Raw genomic sequence first — 16512 nt, 5'->3', positions numbered from 1 at the left:
CGACTATGAAAATGATTGTGTAAAGAATAAAAGGGGGAGATGAGAGAGATGTTCAAATGCTGCTGTCTGACCAAACATGGTGCAACGGGAATATCAGTTCATTGGTTTTGGAGAGATAGATAGATAAATAATAGGCCAAAACCCTCTGGTTTCACTCTGCAGAAAAAAAGAAAGGACAAAAAAATCCTCTAAAAAATCATTTACAAATCACAAATGTAGACCGCAAAACACTGACCGTGGATGTGAGTAACATGACCCTATTAGATGTCTGCTCTTTCTACGGTCAATATCAAGCAATAAATCAAGGATGGCTTGCAGTTTTCCCTTCTATTTTGCTAAATACGCAGCTACAAATGTTGGTAATCTCCAAGTCCATTTGTTCTTGTCCTTGAAGGCTGACGAACTAAACAAATCCTGTTAAAGGGGGTTTCATACTGGAGGCTATATAAACTGTCAAACATGTAGCGTAATAAAAAACAGAATGCAGTTAATTCTAGATAAACAACAACAATTCTAATTGGAGTAATTACTAAAATATATATGTAATCAAATGATGACTCTGAATTCCAACTTTGATTGAAGAACGGTCTGATACGTTGATCCATAGTTGGTACTGAGATTTTCACTTTGCTACAGTTGTCAAGACAACTCATCTACATCCTTTAGAAGTAGAGAACCACCCTTTTCCCTCATGTGATAAGATGATAATCTAGAGGTAACAGCATTAAAAAACAAACCAATTCACATCCATTCTCACCTTGCGTAGCAACAGCTGATTTTCAGTTTGGATTATTAACATACGTTAGTGATGGGAAAAGATGAAAAAATGTAACTCAAATAATCGCATGATATTCTGTGATTAACAGCGCATTACGCGCAAAATTCAGTAATACATTAAAAACGAATAAATTGCACGCTTTTGTTGTTTAAAGTAATGTTATCCGAACAATATAAAAGGCAATCTCAGAGCAGTGCTAATTTTGGCAGCTATTTTGGATTTAGTCTTAGTCTTGGGCTTTAGCAAGACGAAAGCACCTTTTGCACGGTGCCGACGTTGAGCTGCTGTGTGAGTCTGCGTGTTGTCAGTGAGAGCACCACTTGGTGCTCGTTGAGACACGTTCCATACAGCCCGCGTGTTTTCCTCGCGGCGGCGCGTCGGGCGGCTCGCACGCCCCTCATTCGGTGCGGTGGTTAGAAAATAGCTTTGCTTTTATCGACTGTACATTTCAAATGAAAATGTGCAGCGCCTTTCTCCATTTTCTCAGTTAATGTGTTAACGCATTTATAACGCGTTATGGTGCCCAGCCCTGTTATGCTTATATATCCTATTTCCCTTCTTGGTTACGTTAGCATGCAAAGTACCACTCGTCTACCATCTCAGATTTAAAAGGTAAATTCAGTTGTACTGTGAGACGAGGAGCCACGGAATTAAATCACAAAAGTAATTATAAGGCCAATGGGGCTGCTGGCATCTGACTTAGAATAATTATAACCCCACACATTAAGTGGAGTAACTGAACGAGGCAAGGGCATTAAAAAAAAAAGACAAATGACAATGACTTACATTCATATTACTATTCTTATATCAAATATTTCTCAGATTTAAAAAGTATATTTATTGTGAGTCTGTTACAGCAACTCAATTCAGTGCGTCATTACGCCGCTGCTCCTTTTTTAGTGAGAACTGGAATTGATTTTTTTAGAGTGGTGCTCAAGCCATTAGCTTTTGTCAAACAGGTCGCGAGAGTGAAGGACCTCGGAGAGCAAAAGCTTTCAGAAGGAGCAGGAAAGCATACCCGTCGCCACGACAACGTCTGAAAATAATTAATTGCTGCAGCGTGTTTTGCTCAAACCTGTGTTAGTTAGACTCTAGTGCCATCTTATGGTTGGAGTTGATACATTAAACATGTATGGGACTGTTTATGGTGGCATAGATATAAAAGGGAAAAAGGAAAACAAATTATAAATACTAGTGAATAAACACCATTCTATTTGGTATATTTTTTACATGAAAGGCTAAAGGCCACTTGCATTCGACACTGATTAATCAAACAGTTCGGATCGTGACAAAGGCCAGGGTTCCGTGGAGGGAGAGGAAACTGTGTAGCTTCATCTAATCAGCAGTAGGCCTTCATGCCTCTTTGACACATGCATAATGTTAACCTGCAATATGTATGAACATGAATGTGTGTGTGAGATAATTGCTTATGACACCAGTTAAGACAAGTTCGCAGGGATGTTTTTGGAAAAGAAAGTATGTCTGTTCTATTGGTGGCTATGAGAACAAATGTCCTGTTTTTGCTAAAAGCTTTAGCAAACTGAATCAGTATGGTAAAATTGAAAAAAAGGTATTGTTTGAATAATGTCATTATATGTAAATAAGTGAGAAGTCTTTAGCATCCAATCCAAGCACATTCAGGACAACGTTTAGCTATAAAATTAGATAACACACATTTGGGTAAAATACATATTTATTGCAAATAGTGTTTAAATTTGATGAAGTCATTCTTTGGAAGACAAACCTCAAGTTGATTTGTTCAACTTGACGCTTCAATTCCTTCATCGCTTTAGTGTCACATGACTAGGAATAACAGAAGCATTTTCCCTTCACTCGATCCGACTGACCCTTTGATTTCAGTGGGCTGTCGTGTAGAGTCTCCATGGTGATCCTTACCGCAAAGACCCCCATCAGGATGAAATAGAGATTTGAGGCATCATAACATTCATCAATGGTATTGTGCGCACACATACTGTTTATCACTTAGATCCAGAGGGGGAGGGTCCGATTAGGGTGAACGTTGTATTTACTAATTAACTGACAGCACATTAAAGGACCAGAACATGCCCCATCCCCTGCAAACTACCAGTATGGAGCCTCTAATCATTTAAGCCTGGGAATCAGTGAAAATAGGCCATTTCACAGATGTGTGTGTGTGAGTGTGGGTTGGTTGGTTGGTGGGTCATACGGACTCCACACACACACTCAGGAAGTGAAGAGGAACAGGGGTGGGGCTTCGAGGAACGTCGCGTGACAAGACTGAAAACACAGGTCAGCCTGGTGTCTCACTAACGCACGCGCATGTACGGTCCACACACACACACACACACACACACACACACACACACACACACACACACACACACACACACACACACACACACACACACACACACACACACACACACACACACACACACACACACTTAACTATACTCATACACACACAAGGCTCTTTACTCTTTTATGTCGCTTCAGTTTAGGTTAGCTGGCCTGGCTTTCCTTTACTCTTTGCTCAACTCTCCCCCCAGTTTCTTCTGCCCCACTTTTATCCTCTTCTGCTTCCTTTGCACCTTGTTCAATTTCTGAATGAGTGTCTTTTCTCAGATCCTCTGCATGATAATGTGCTCTGGACAATTCAATATTATTCAGTGATTCAAATCAAGGTAATAATTAAGTTAGTTTTCAGAATATTTCAGCTATATTTCCATATCATTATTTAAAAAGAACCAGAGAGATGAAAAAATATACACTTTAATTTCAACGTTTTTTCCTGTGTTGTTCAATCCTTTATTGATCAAAGAGAGATATATGTGTCACACATTTTCCTGGCAAGCTTACCTCATTCAATTTACCTTGATCTCTTTTAGTTATAAAGTTATAGCCACACTTAGCCCATTTACCATATTCATTTATTTTTTAGGAGTTAAATTGAACTTTTTTAATTTAAGTTCAAAGCTTTAAAAAAAATAGATGTGTTTTGCATTTTCTATATAAGACAAACACATTTGTAAATAATGTGCATTTAAGTTGATTAGTCGTTCAGTAGCCGTTTTATGTTTTTTGCTGCAACCGTCTTTCTTTGTCATTATTTGTTGGATTTTGTATTGTTTGTTTCAGACAAAGTAGCTTAAAAAGCCCTTCATGGTCCACCGTAAAACATTTTTACTGATTTTTGCAATGCAAATAACCATTAAAGCATTAAGCATTGGGGTTTGTGACTGCATCACTGTACTCATCATTAATCAAATCATTTGAGAGTTAGTTTGAGAGTTAGTTTAACAGCATTAGAATATATATTTATTAAATTACAATAACAATAAACTATAACAAATGGAAAATGCAAGTTTGGCTTTTTAAGTAATTTGAGGGATTTCCTCATTTTATGAATAAAAAGGAAAGCCAACCCATCACAAATAGAGTTTAAAAGTAGAAAAGTAAGCAACAACAACTGCAACTATCTCACATGTGTGCCTCACAGTACAACGGATATCATTAAAAAAAGGTTTAATATCAAATTAATTTGAGATTACCTTTTGTTTATGTTTTGTTTAAATATTCTTAGTCAAATAGGTCTTCCAAAGATTCACAAAATCTTCACAAAAACTATACTGCAAGTGTAAAATGAATGTGAAACTGCTGACATCCATTCAGTGCACATTAAGAATGAGACACTAATGAGTCTGTCTCTGATTAATAAAGTAATTTGTGCTCAGACGGCCTTGGCCTTCCTCATCTCTCGACCCCTCTAACCGCGTGTCTCTTGCCCTCCTCTTCTTTCTCACGCGATCGTTTGATCTGAGCACGAGCTCAAAGAAAGAGAGAGTCGGTGTCTTGGTTCGCAGCCCTTTTGTTGCTGCAGAAGCTCTATCGTAAAAAAAACACATCAAGTTTAATGAATTAATCCAACATCGGTCGTTTTTTTTCCTGCGTTCATTTAAACTGTAATTGCCTCTCAACAATGTTGTTTTCAATTTAAAAAATGAAAATAAACTTTTGCAGCTGTAAAACAGTTACAGTCCAGCGTGTGCCAGAGATGTGATTATAGAATAACAGAAGTCTATAAAGTCAGATCACTTAAACAAAATATGTTCAACAGCGGTTAAATAATGTGCGTGTGCGTGCGTTATGGTTTAGTCTGAGCTGCATCGGGTACCACCGATTGCGCACGAACTCGGGCCAAAGTTTCACTAAACACTCAAAAGAAGTTCAACCGGATTTCTCTCTTTTTCGCCATTTGATTCAAAAAAGGGGTTCAACACTTGTGAGCGTGGCGGCCTCGGCTTCTCACGCACGCGGATCTATTTGACCGTAAGCTTATTACAGGAGGTAAGCGCGAGTCCCGCGGCCACGTGTTTTCAACTACGGTAAGAAATGAAAAAGGGATCGTGCACCTCGCTAATTTACTACCGCGAAGGGCAGTGGCGTTCACAAAATGCACAACTTTTGTCCATCATTTTTACACCATCCTTACCAACATATGCCTTTGGAATTGTATTATTTATTATTTTGAGGTCATCTTTTGGAAGGTGCTGGGCACTTGTCAGGAACGCGTGCTCGGATGGGAGCAGAGGGTCGATCGAGGGGTAAAGGTCCCCCACTATCCAGCCCCTTTGTACTGGGCTGACGAGTGCGTCCTGACAGGGGTTAACGTGCCGTGAAGAGGTTAAACAAACGGACATTCCCTTCAGAAAGCCTTCAGACACATTAAGCCTACGTGGGATATTTCGCAGTGGTGGTCCCAGATTTTAACTCGGGATTGGAGGTAAACTCACCCCAATTTTTTTTTATATACATGCTGATTTGTTAAGTTCTATATTTAAATAAAATTATATGAATTGCATTGGCCGTCTTAACAGGATTTTAGGATTTGTATATGAAGGTATTTGTGTTTGAATTTATTTTCATCTAACCTGACAGATTTGTATGTACAGTTTTGTGAAAATCAAACCAAAATGAGCATATGGATGAGGCATATTTGCTTTAATCGGGGCCTTCATCTTAGTGCAGGATGGCGCTGATGATGGCTGCCACAGCGCTTCGGTGCTTTTAACTTTTTAACATTTTGTTATTCCTTTATTTTTAAACTAACACAGCCTTATATTGTAACCCATATAATTATAATTTATTTCATTCCTCTTGCACTATGTCGTCGTATCTGTGCATTGTCTACTAATCGCCAAGTCATATTCCTCGTATGTCTGACATGGTAATAAATGTTTCCTAATTTCAGATTTTTTAAAATAGATCAGAGTAAGTAGAATTAGTGGATTGCTAAATAAGATATTAGAATTAATATTAGAATTTTAAAAAAGTCATTTTCAAAGCCAGTCAGGGGCATCGGCCCAACCACATTTTCCTCCGGGTGAACCTATTTGGACTTCATTTGATGGAATTTGCGTAATTGACTACTGTGCTACATTAACGATCAGCTATGTTGCTAAAACAAACTGTATTCCTCAAATGAGTGGCCCACTGACACAAATACATGAGGCAGAATGATTTGGAAACTAGGTTACAGCAGCTCGCAGTCTTCACGATGAGAGAGATAAACTTGCACATCACGGACAGAGCAAACAGATGTGGGAGGAAAGTGGCGTCTCTGAGTGAGTTCTTCTGTACAAATGATTTTCAGCTGTGGCAACATCAGTTAAGTGTGTCTTAAGAGGGAGAACAATGTGCCCAATGTGCAAAGCAAACACTTTTGAAACAAATATAAGTGTGTTGACTTGAGATTAAAGCACAAGTGACATAAAAAATTCCCCAAACACTCTGAAGTCCATTGTGTTCTCCAAAATCTCTTCCAAGCCTTCCTCTTTGCGAGGCTTGCGTTGATAAAGACCCTGCCCTGCTCCGGTCTGCCATGTGTAGGGTATATGCTGTTCGCTGGCACTGAGAGGATAGAGAGCGGCAGAGATTTGGGGCAATTAAAGCCCACTTTATAATGGTCTGCTGGCGTCACAAAGTCTGGCCAGGAATGCTCACCTCGGCTAATACTATCAATGAGCACAAACTCTGCAGCATCTACTTATTCCGTACAGTGAATTATTAATGCCAGAGGTAGCATGATCCGGGCTAAGCTGGCTTGGCATTCATGAAAGAATGCTTTGACATTTTATTAGGATGCAGAAAACTTCAACGCGATTCGTTAAATACAAATTCTACAAAATCCTGAATAGCAAGAAGAGGAGAAAGTTCTTAGAACAGGCTCCAAATACAAATGTTAATAATATAACTGGAAATGGAAAGGCCAACTCAAAACGATCTTAGGGGTCCTGTAAGAACACTGTTTTGGCTGCTTTGTAATCAGCATGGTGCAAGGTGGTTAGTGCATAAACGATGAAAACCAAACCGTAGATGCATTGCACCCTGTTCACCATTAGAGGGCTGTCTATCAAGACCAAAACAAGTGTCTGCTAACATGGCCGATCTCAGATCTGTATGATTGACACATGTCTCAGTGTATCACTTTTGTCAACTTCATTAACGTTTAGGGACATTTTTCTTTGTTTGAGCCGAAATCATCTCATTGACGAAAAACAAAAGCGACGTACAAATGGATCTGTGTTTTACTGTTTCTCATACATGTTTAAGAGTCTTGCTTCAAATGAATGTCAGCTGAGGTCACTATACTTCACTGAGTCACTAAGGAAACCTCTTAAAGTAGAGAGAGCCGTGAAATGCCCCAGAGGAGACGCTGGCCTTCCTGCCTCTGCCTGCCTGCAGTGTAATGAACTAGGTCAAACTGTCTCCACCTTCATTGACTGTAAACCCCTACTGGGACAGGAAGACTCCTCAGCTTAAAGTCACACTTCAGGGAGTATAATGGCTGTTTACAAAAGGGGAATTAGACATGGGTAATTTCAAAAGGTAAAAAAAAACAGCAGACAGCATGGGAATATAATGATGATTTAACGTCTGCATTACATGTTTGAAGACACAATGTAGTAAACAATGTCAATAGAAATGGCAGAATATATACAAATCTGTACAAATTTCACTCCTTTCAGATGTTGAATCATTTGAATGGAACGTTTTTATATTATTTTCTAGCAAGGAGTCATAGCATATACACACATATATACGCATATTCAATTTGGTGTTCAAACAATTCTGCATTAGAGCCGCCACCTCACGGAGTGTAACAACACAGATTGTTTTTGCTGCTTAAAGGCCCGGCTGCACCGAGGGCTGCAAAACACTCACTGCCGCCAACCGGGCGAAACACGCTCAATTTGATGCAGCTGTCTCACTGATGATGTGAATTTGTGTGGTGAAACTGTGCTTCAGAGCTGTTGTGGCATGCAGAGGGCTGTGGCTGTGCAGCAGGCCAGCAGGTCATATACAGCAAAGGGCACGCCAGGCTGGATAAGGATCAGAGGAGGAAAGAGGAAAGTGAGCACGGGGCCTCTGGGTCTAGGCTGTCGGCCCCCCAGAGCAGGGGGCACTGGCCGGGGTGCCACATCGTTCAGACGGCCATCTGTACACAGAGAAACCTGATCTAATGTGGAGTTTTGACAAGGTGAAATATTTTCATAAAAGAGCAGGTAATACATTTACTCAAGTGCTCTACTTTATTTATTACTTGTACTTTATTTAAATATTTACATTTCCACGTTGCTTAAAGTATTTTACTCAACATTCATATTACAGCCACCTCTGATTAAGAATTTTTTTTTTTAAATCATGAGCCTGAAGAGTGGGATACCATCAGATATTAAATCGTTTGATCAGGTCCTTTCTGGCCCCTATAACCCATTGCATGGAAGTTCTTGTCATGTTGATGTATACGAGGTCTCATGTGGTTTAATTTAATAGCAGTTAAGAGAGATAGAGATGTGAGAAAAGTAAAAAAAAAAATACAAATTTGTTCAACAGATCTTTTTCTTTATTCCGATTTATGTTCCTTTGGTCTGACGCTGTAGGATGGAACCACCGGACTAAGTAGTAATAATTTAGTAATAAGTGTGACAGCTCCAAAAGCTAAACGATAAATGCAGTAGAAGGCTGTGTTGTTTGCTTAAGAAAGAACCATCAAAACATAATTTAACAAAATGAACAAAGAATCTGAAAAGCATCAGGCAACTATTTTTTTTATATATATTTGTGTAGAAACACTAAACACATATTATTGCCTATTATTTTTCTCCAAATTAAGTTCTTCATACAATGGTCGTCCAAAAAGGATATCTTTGCGTCAATACCACAGCCGACAATTGATCCAATGAAAAATAGAGAAACGCGGGAGAAACGCGGGTGGAAACAACGAGACGCAAACGGACATTAGGCGACCCGGCAGGTGCAGGACTCAACGCACGGCTCATGTTAATGTGGCCTCCGAGGAGTGTGAGGCTGAAGAGCAACGTACCACTGATCCTCGGTCAAAGGGCAAGTCTGCCTTAAGGTCTGTGTGTGTGTGTGTGTGTGTGTGTGTGTGTGTGTGTGTGTGTGTGTGTGTGTGTGGGGGGGGGGGGGGGGGGGGGGGGGGGGGTAGTTAAAGGTCATCGCCGCTGACTGCATTAAGGAGAAATAAAAAGCTCAAATGTCTTGCCATTTCAGCGTAAAGGGTAAAGACGCCCGTCAGCAGCAGTGATTTAAATGTTTCAGATGATAGTTATGATCGATCGATGATAACAGTAGGCTCTTACTTATACTTTTTTACGGGGCTTTGCGAATATTCGGAGGAACTGCGGGCTTAAAGTAAAATGGAAAGGTCGTCTTTATATATTATAAAAATAAAAGAGACAAACGATGGATCAAACGTCGGGTGCACTGCAGTTTATGCACCGACATTCATTTCGATATAAGGTTTATTTTTATTTTTAGTTGTAGCAGGAAACGCGGAAAGAAAATTCTTTAAATACCCTAATTAGACTGGTGCACTCATACACCGAACACACATTCAGGCCATGCGTAACGGAAAGTATCCATATGATGTCCAAGGTTATCCAAACTTTATGTAACACACGAGGCATCTTAAGTGAGCTTATTTTGCCGTGCATTCGTAAAATGACAGAAAGGCCGAGCCGAACGCGCGCGCGCGCGCACACACACACAAACACACGTGCTCAGACTGTCGTTCCCTGTCGGTGAATGACTGACTGCAGCCTTCCATGTCGGAGCGACCTGCGGATCTTTATTCGGAATTTCACTAAATGACACAAACAAACGACTAGTGAACCACGGACAGGAGTTTTCTCCAAAAGGACTGAGCTGCACGCTGGCACACGCGCGCGCACAGAGAGAGAGAGAGAGAGAGAGGGGGGGGGGGGGGGGGGGCAGTGACGAATTCTCCTTTCCTTGGAAAAGCCCATTTGCTGTTGCGCTCGTCCAATCGCTGGGCGCCCTGTCGGGGATTTGACTTGACGTTTCACTGTACTGCTGCTTCCGTGTCCCCGTCTCCCTCGCCTCCCGCTGGCACCGAGGAGATCCCCGTCCCGTGCCGTATCTGCCGTGACTCTACATCCAAACAAGGAGCAACGCCAGCGATGCCTGGACTGAATGCTTGGATTCGGCTTAATGCGCAGCAACACGCGATGCGCTCAATTATTGCGTAAAAGCACCGTAGAATTAACACAACAACATGCAGGAGAAGCAAACGGACAACCAGACGCGCACTTCGTCCAACGCATCGTCGTTTTTCATCGAGAACCTTCTTGGCAAGGGACGGAATGGACACGAATCGCTTACGGACAGGAGTCGCGGGGCGGCCGGTTTAGAGACGCGCTCCACCGGCCGAGTCCAAAAAGTACACCACGCCGACGCGAGCGCTCCGGCGCCCGATGGCTCCAGCCCCACCACTCGGTACCCGGACACCGACGCGACACTGCGGTGGTACGGCGGGGGAGCGGCCGCCTTAAACCACCGAGGTTTGGAAAAGCCACATAGTGAGTAGAGTGTTGCTGTTTGCGTCCTAACAAATACGTGTATTTCCCGAAAATATACAAGACGATTGCGTGTGCGCAGCCTCAGACAGTTTGTTACTGTCAGCAGGGATTTACGAATAGGCTAATAGAATATCATTTCAGATAATCTAGCTATACAAATAAGTATGAGTAATGTGCAATTCATCGTTGACAAATGATAATTTAGTTTCTCAGTTTTTTATTCAACTATTCGGTTTCGATTTGTACATTTATTAAAGGCCAAGTCAGGAAGAGTCGATTGTGGAGACTGATAAGCATACATGAAATTCTTCCTCTACTGGGAAAACACACACACACACACACACACACACACACACACACACACACACACACACACACACACACACACACACACACACACACACACACACACACACACACACACACACAGGCCCCCACATTAAAACTAAGTGCTCCTCCTCTTCATGTCAGATACTTGTCAGATATTTTAACATTCCAACAGTCGGTTCAGCCCCTTGCCAAAGCCCCTCACACATGGTTAGACGTCATTATTCATTTATTAATTGCGAGGAACCGGGGTGTCCTTCGGTGGACTGTTAAGCTGTTTTTCTCATCTGTATCCGACAGGCACGACACAACACCCCCACATAGATTATTGTTATTGTTACGCAATAGCATCGAAACACATCCCCTCTGATTTAACGTGTTTAAACGTGGTGGAATAATTCACTTCATCTGAAAGAAAGAAAAAAGGCTGCGTCGGAAGAAATCAACGGAAAAGTTGGAGGAGATCAGACGTTTCCTCTCTGACGTTTTCATACTTGAAAAAAAAAAAACTTTTGGAAATGTAATCAATTTGAATGCCATTTGCAATCTTCCCCTTAAATCGGGGGGACCAGGGCGCCAGAAAGCTGCGCTGGGAAACAATGTGCCATGAAAGTCACCCGCGTTCCTGTCTTCTCTCCTTTCAGGTCCGAGAGATAATACAAGTTCCGACGACCACTTCTGCTCCATATCGAACAGTGATCGGTGCTCTCCCGCCGTGTCCGAGCCGATAACGGAGAGCAGCGACGAAACTGACCGGAAAACCGCCGACAGCAGCCTGACGGACGACAACGACGACGTGCACAGCGCTTTCGACGCACGGTCGGAGCTGGACGCGTCCTCGGATCCGAGCTCCACCCGCAAGAAGAAGACCCGGACCGTGTTCAGCCGCAGTCAGGTGTTCCAGCTGGAGTCCACCTTCGACGTGAAACGCTACCTGAGCAGTTCGGAGAGAGCGGGCCTGGCGGTGTCCCTCCACCTGACAGAGACCCAGGTCAAAATATGGTTTCAGAACCGCAGGAATAAATGGAAGAGACAGCTGGCGGCGGACCTCGAGGCCGCGCACGTCCCCCATTCGACCCAGCGGATTGTCAGGGTCCCCATCCTGTACCACGAGGGACCCACGACCTCTGCGGGGCTGGGGTTCAATCTGAACGCACGCGTTCTCTCTCCAGCGGTCACGGGCTTCTCCGGCTCCATCAACTACCCTCTGTCCTCGTTCGCTCACTCCATGAGCATGCTCAGGTCACAGATGACCGGCTTGGTTTAAAGACTGTTGAAGAAGCTGTGTGTTTGACGTGAATTACACCCAGTCGTGCAATAACCCAGAATGTCACAGAAAAACCATTGACTGCATCCAAAGAGAAGAGCGGCAGACACCAATTACAGGGAACAGCAATGGATTATCTGCACCATAAACCTCCACGGGAGTGTGTGAATAACGAGAGCAGGCGAAGCCGATGCTGTCCTGTAACTGTATGTTTGAATACACACATATTTTTGCAAAGTTTTATATTTAAAGTCACACGTTCAACTTTGTCACTTTTTCCACATAATAAAACAACAACAACAACAACTATAATTGTCGTTTTTTACTTTGTTTATCAATATGTAATCAACTTAAATGTGCTTCAATGATCATGAACATGAGGGTAGATAGGTTTATAGGGTGCACCTGAGCTGTGACAGGCTATAGAAAAACACCTTACCATAGGCATGCATCTCTGTTGCGATCATACCCCGCTCTCCATTAAGGCGCCCAACTATTAAACAATCATTGGTCGCGCTTTGTATTGATCCGGATAGAAAAATCCATCTGAAAGTCTAATTTCAAAACAAAAAAAATGCCAAGCAGTTAACAAATTGTTCCCATGTGTTGATTGTACAACGTAGATACTCAATCATGGCAAAATCAGTAGACACACCACCTGTCAATTCAGCAATGCGCGGATATCTCTTCATGTGGAATTAGCGCTAAAGAAAACACGATGGACAGAAATATGCAGCTTACATTGAATCTGTATGATCTAATGCTGTTTCCACGCCTACTGGTAAATGCAGCAGCGTTCACTCACATAGAAAAACAATCCTAATTATTAAAGAGACAATACTTTTGAAAGACACTAAACTAAAATGTCACGGATAGACACAAAGCGATTTAAATTATAATAGATAGACATTGGGCTTTGTGATCAGTTTTTTTTTTAAGTTTCTGAAGCAGCCCGGCCGAACTTCAGAAAGAAACTCATCCAGGCTGCTGGCTAAATCAGAACCACCGTCAAGTGTGTCTCGCTGCGCGAAAACAGCGTGGTGTGAAATAACGGGGACATTAATGAACTCCTCATTGCCCCTCGGGGGCCCTTGCAGAGCCCGCGTCTCTCTGCAGCTGTAACATTTATGAGGAAGAAAGGGACGAGTCGGGGGGGAGAGGGAGGGAACAACAACACTCTCCCTCCTTCCCTCCCTCCCGCCCTGCCCTCTCCTCCCATCCCCTCCATGTCACTGGCCCCACGGCCCGCCGCACGCTTCTCTGGACCAATCAACGAGCGCGGCGCGCTGCATCGGGTGCGTGCGGCGACGGTACGCGCAGAGCATCAACAGCCCGGCGGTGTCTGCTCAGGAGCTGCTGCTATGCTGCGCGCAGCGCCGAGACGTCAGCCGTCATTTTAACGTCCCGGTTCAGACTTTACGGCGAGTAGAGTCGCGGAACAAGACAAAAAAGGAGAAGAAAAAACAGGACCCAACCTTTGGAGAATATGAACAAAGTGGACGCACCACGCCGACCCGCCGCCTCTCTGAAATTCACCATTGACAGCATCCTCAATCTGAAAACCAGCGGGAGGAACTGGGGCAGTTGTCACCGCGCAGCGCTGCAGGATGACTCGGACACAGCGACGCGTAAAGACGGTTTCCAGAGTCACCACGACGAGCGCGTCGTCCAGCGGCACCGGGACGCGGACAGCAGGCTCAACGAGAGAGGTAAGAGGCTGTCTATGTGGTGGTGTTGTTGTTGTTGTTGTTGTAGCGGTTTGTGAGCTATCATCCGTGTTCACCATAACGCACCGCGCTCACCGGATGTTTCGGGTGAACGCAGCAGCGCAGCTGATCCGTAACCACAGCGCGGATTAACGGGGTTGTCATCTATTTTTCCCCCCGCAGATTTGATCACAGCCTGCAGCGAAGCAACGGAATCGTCCATCGCCGGCCGCGGAGACCTGAAGACGGCGACCGAGGTGCGCTTCGAGAGCGGGGACAGCAGCTGTGACGACAGCACCACCACCATCACCACCACCACCATCACCGCCGCCGCCGCGGCCACGGACACCCACAGGGGAGGCTGCCCCGCGAAGAAAAGCAAAATGATAACGAAAAAGAAAACGCGCACCATATTCTCCAAGAGACAGATTTTCCAGTTGGAGACCACCTTTGACATGAAACGCTACCTGAGCAGTGCCGAGCGCGCATGCCTCGCCAGCTCCCTCCAGCTCACGGAGACCCAGGTGAAAATATGGTTTCAGAACCGAAGGAATAAATTGAAACGGCAAATCTCCACCGAAATCGACGGACCCGTTAGCGATTACCCGGAGACGGGGAAGCCCGTGGCGGCGGGGCAGCTCCCGGCCTTGTACAAGGAGAGCAACCTGCTGGGGAGATGCCTGCTGCCCATGCCGCTGCCCGTCGTGTACCCGGGGAGCAGCACGCCTTACCTCTGCTTCACGAACGCCAGCAAGTACTTCAGCCTGTACGACGGGGACGTATGATGCCCTCGGCGGGTCCACGCGTGGAAGAGACACTCGGTTGTTTTTTGTTTTTTTTTGGGTGGTCTGTTTGCCAAGTTTCAAGCATTTAAAAAGAAAAGGTGTTTAGATGTCGGGTCGGGTGTGCGGCCTTACTGTTTCATGAAGACTGCAAAGTGCACCCACAGATGGGGTTGTTACATATCACTGAAAATTAAGCTGATCCGGCTGTATTTATTGTTCACTCGGAGCTCTTGTTTTCGGATATAGGCCGGGCACTAAACCTGCTATGACACGTAGCCGTTTCTAGGAAATAGCAGGCTAAGCTAATGATAGCCCGAGAGAGGCCTAAACAGTATCAACCCTTACATTTATTGTTTACATGACAAAGCATTCTTATTATTATTTTAATTATTCTCATAATTTGTATTATTATTATTATTGACAACATCATTTTCCAGCAGCCTAAGCCACCAAAGAAATTACTATAGCCTAGCCATTTGCATGCATTTCCTGTATCATGATGGATTTTGAATTACTGGAATTATCTATGTATTTAAATGAATGTAATTAACATTTAATAATGTTTCACGCATGTCTATTTTTTCGGAGCATCTTACTATTCTTACTTTAGTCAACATTTGTCTATCAGCTCATTACACCATTTATTGAAACTGTAATTAAAATATCTTTATTCAAGAAATATTTTCACAGGACTTATTCTCTATTTTGAACAAAACTTGTTATCACCATATATTTTAGAAAACTGCAAAAGATACCGATACAATATACGTCAGTTTGTTCAAAGAAGTTTGCAAAAAGTATTTTTTTAGATACAAATATAAGAAGACTTTATATCTATATAAATAATGGGCAAAATCAAAGCAAAAAAGAAGTCATATATACTGTAATAGTATCAGTAAGTTTGGAAATAAAAAAAACCCAAAACATTTGGAACATGGATGCATGTTGGTCAATATGGCCTGTGAACATTTCTTGGATTCAGGAAGTGATGGACGGACAGGGAAGAAACTCAACTTCTATGTCTCTGTGTAAAAGCTTCCAGATATACCTGGACATTCATACCAACTACACAACGTCGAGAGCAACACAAGCACCACATTTTATAACGATGATCCATGCAGCACGTAAAGGACATGCAGGGAGTTGATGCTGTTCCTCACTAGGTTTCTGTTTGAGATGATCGGAGGCCACTCTGCTGTCGTACCAAAGCCACAGACCAATTTACCAGCAGCCTCAGCATAATTCCAAGAGTGTGCGCAATAGAAATCTTTACTTCCGCTACAGAAAACCCAACAAAGGCTTACTCCTTATGGACTATCCTCAAATCCGGCTGACTAAGATATGGCTTGGTGCTTTGGAAATACACCTCGGATGGCAGAGTGAATCAATGCACCGCAACATCCTCTGAAAAGAAACAGGGTTTGTAGCTTCGATCCCTTGACAATACGTCTTCTTCCATCAGCTTTTTTGTTGAATGTGACTCTTTATAATGTGGAACATCCAGGATTATTAACAGAGAAAAAGTCAGTAAGAAGCCAAGTCAATATTTGGATGATTACAGCTGAAATGCCTTATAGCATACATTTTATTATAATAAAACTGCAGATTGATGATGTAAACTTTTATTCTGAACGGGTTTCTCTTAAAAAAGCAAAACAAATGTGGGCTATATTTAGCAGATTCATTTTTTTCAACTGAACTCCTTAAAGCTCATTTTTGTTATTTAAAGAGTCTAATTTCTGAAAAGTCTCAGAATTGTGGG

The 16512-nt window shown here is 42.9% G+C and overlaps 2 protein-coding genes and 1 long non-coding RNA gene across 3 annotated transcripts in view; 2 read left to right on the top strand and 1 right to left on the bottom strand.

Annotated features, from left to right (window-relative positions):
* Positions 1–7674: 7674 nt before the first annotated feature.
* Positions 7675–16512, bottom strand: part of LOC120825823 (uncharacterized) — a 39596-nt gene continuing 30758 nt past the window's right edge. Inside the window, exon 3 of the long non-coding RNA XR_005713154.2 lies at positions 7675–8142. This is a non-coding gene — a long non-coding RNA (uncharacterized LOC120825823). The remainder of the gene's footprint in view (positions 8143–16512) is intronic.
* hmx1 (H6 family homeobox 1) lies at positions 9854–12565 on the top strand. The gene is made up of 2 exons (XM_040187664.2): positions 9854–10665; positions 11637–12565. The coding sequence occupies exons 1-2, from the start codon at positions 10362–10364 to the stop codon at positions 12257–12259; spliced, it is 927 nt and encodes a 308-aa protein (XP_040043598.2). The 5' UTR covers positions 9854–10361; the 3' UTR covers positions 12260–12565.
* On the top strand, positions 13464–15429 carry hmx4 (H6 family homeobox 4). Its single transcript, XM_040187665.2, has 2 exons — positions 13464–13968; positions 14149–15429. The coding sequence occupies exons 1-2, from the start codon at positions 13746–13748 to the stop codon at positions 14748–14750; spliced, it is 825 nt and encodes a 274-aa protein (XP_040043599.2). The 5' UTR covers positions 13464–13745; the 3' UTR covers positions 14751–15429.

This window comes from Gasterosteus aculeatus, chromosome 9 (genome assembly GCF_964276395.1).
Source record: "Gasterosteus aculeatus chromosome 9, fGasAcu3.hap1.1, whole genome shotgun sequence".
Taxonomy (NCBI): domain Eukaryota; kingdom Metazoa; phylum Chordata; class Actinopteri; order Perciformes; family Gasterosteidae; genus Gasterosteus; species Gasterosteus aculeatus.
The sequence above is the reverse complement of the archived record's forward strand: the minus strand, read 5'-3'. Positions and strand labels throughout refer to the sequence as shown.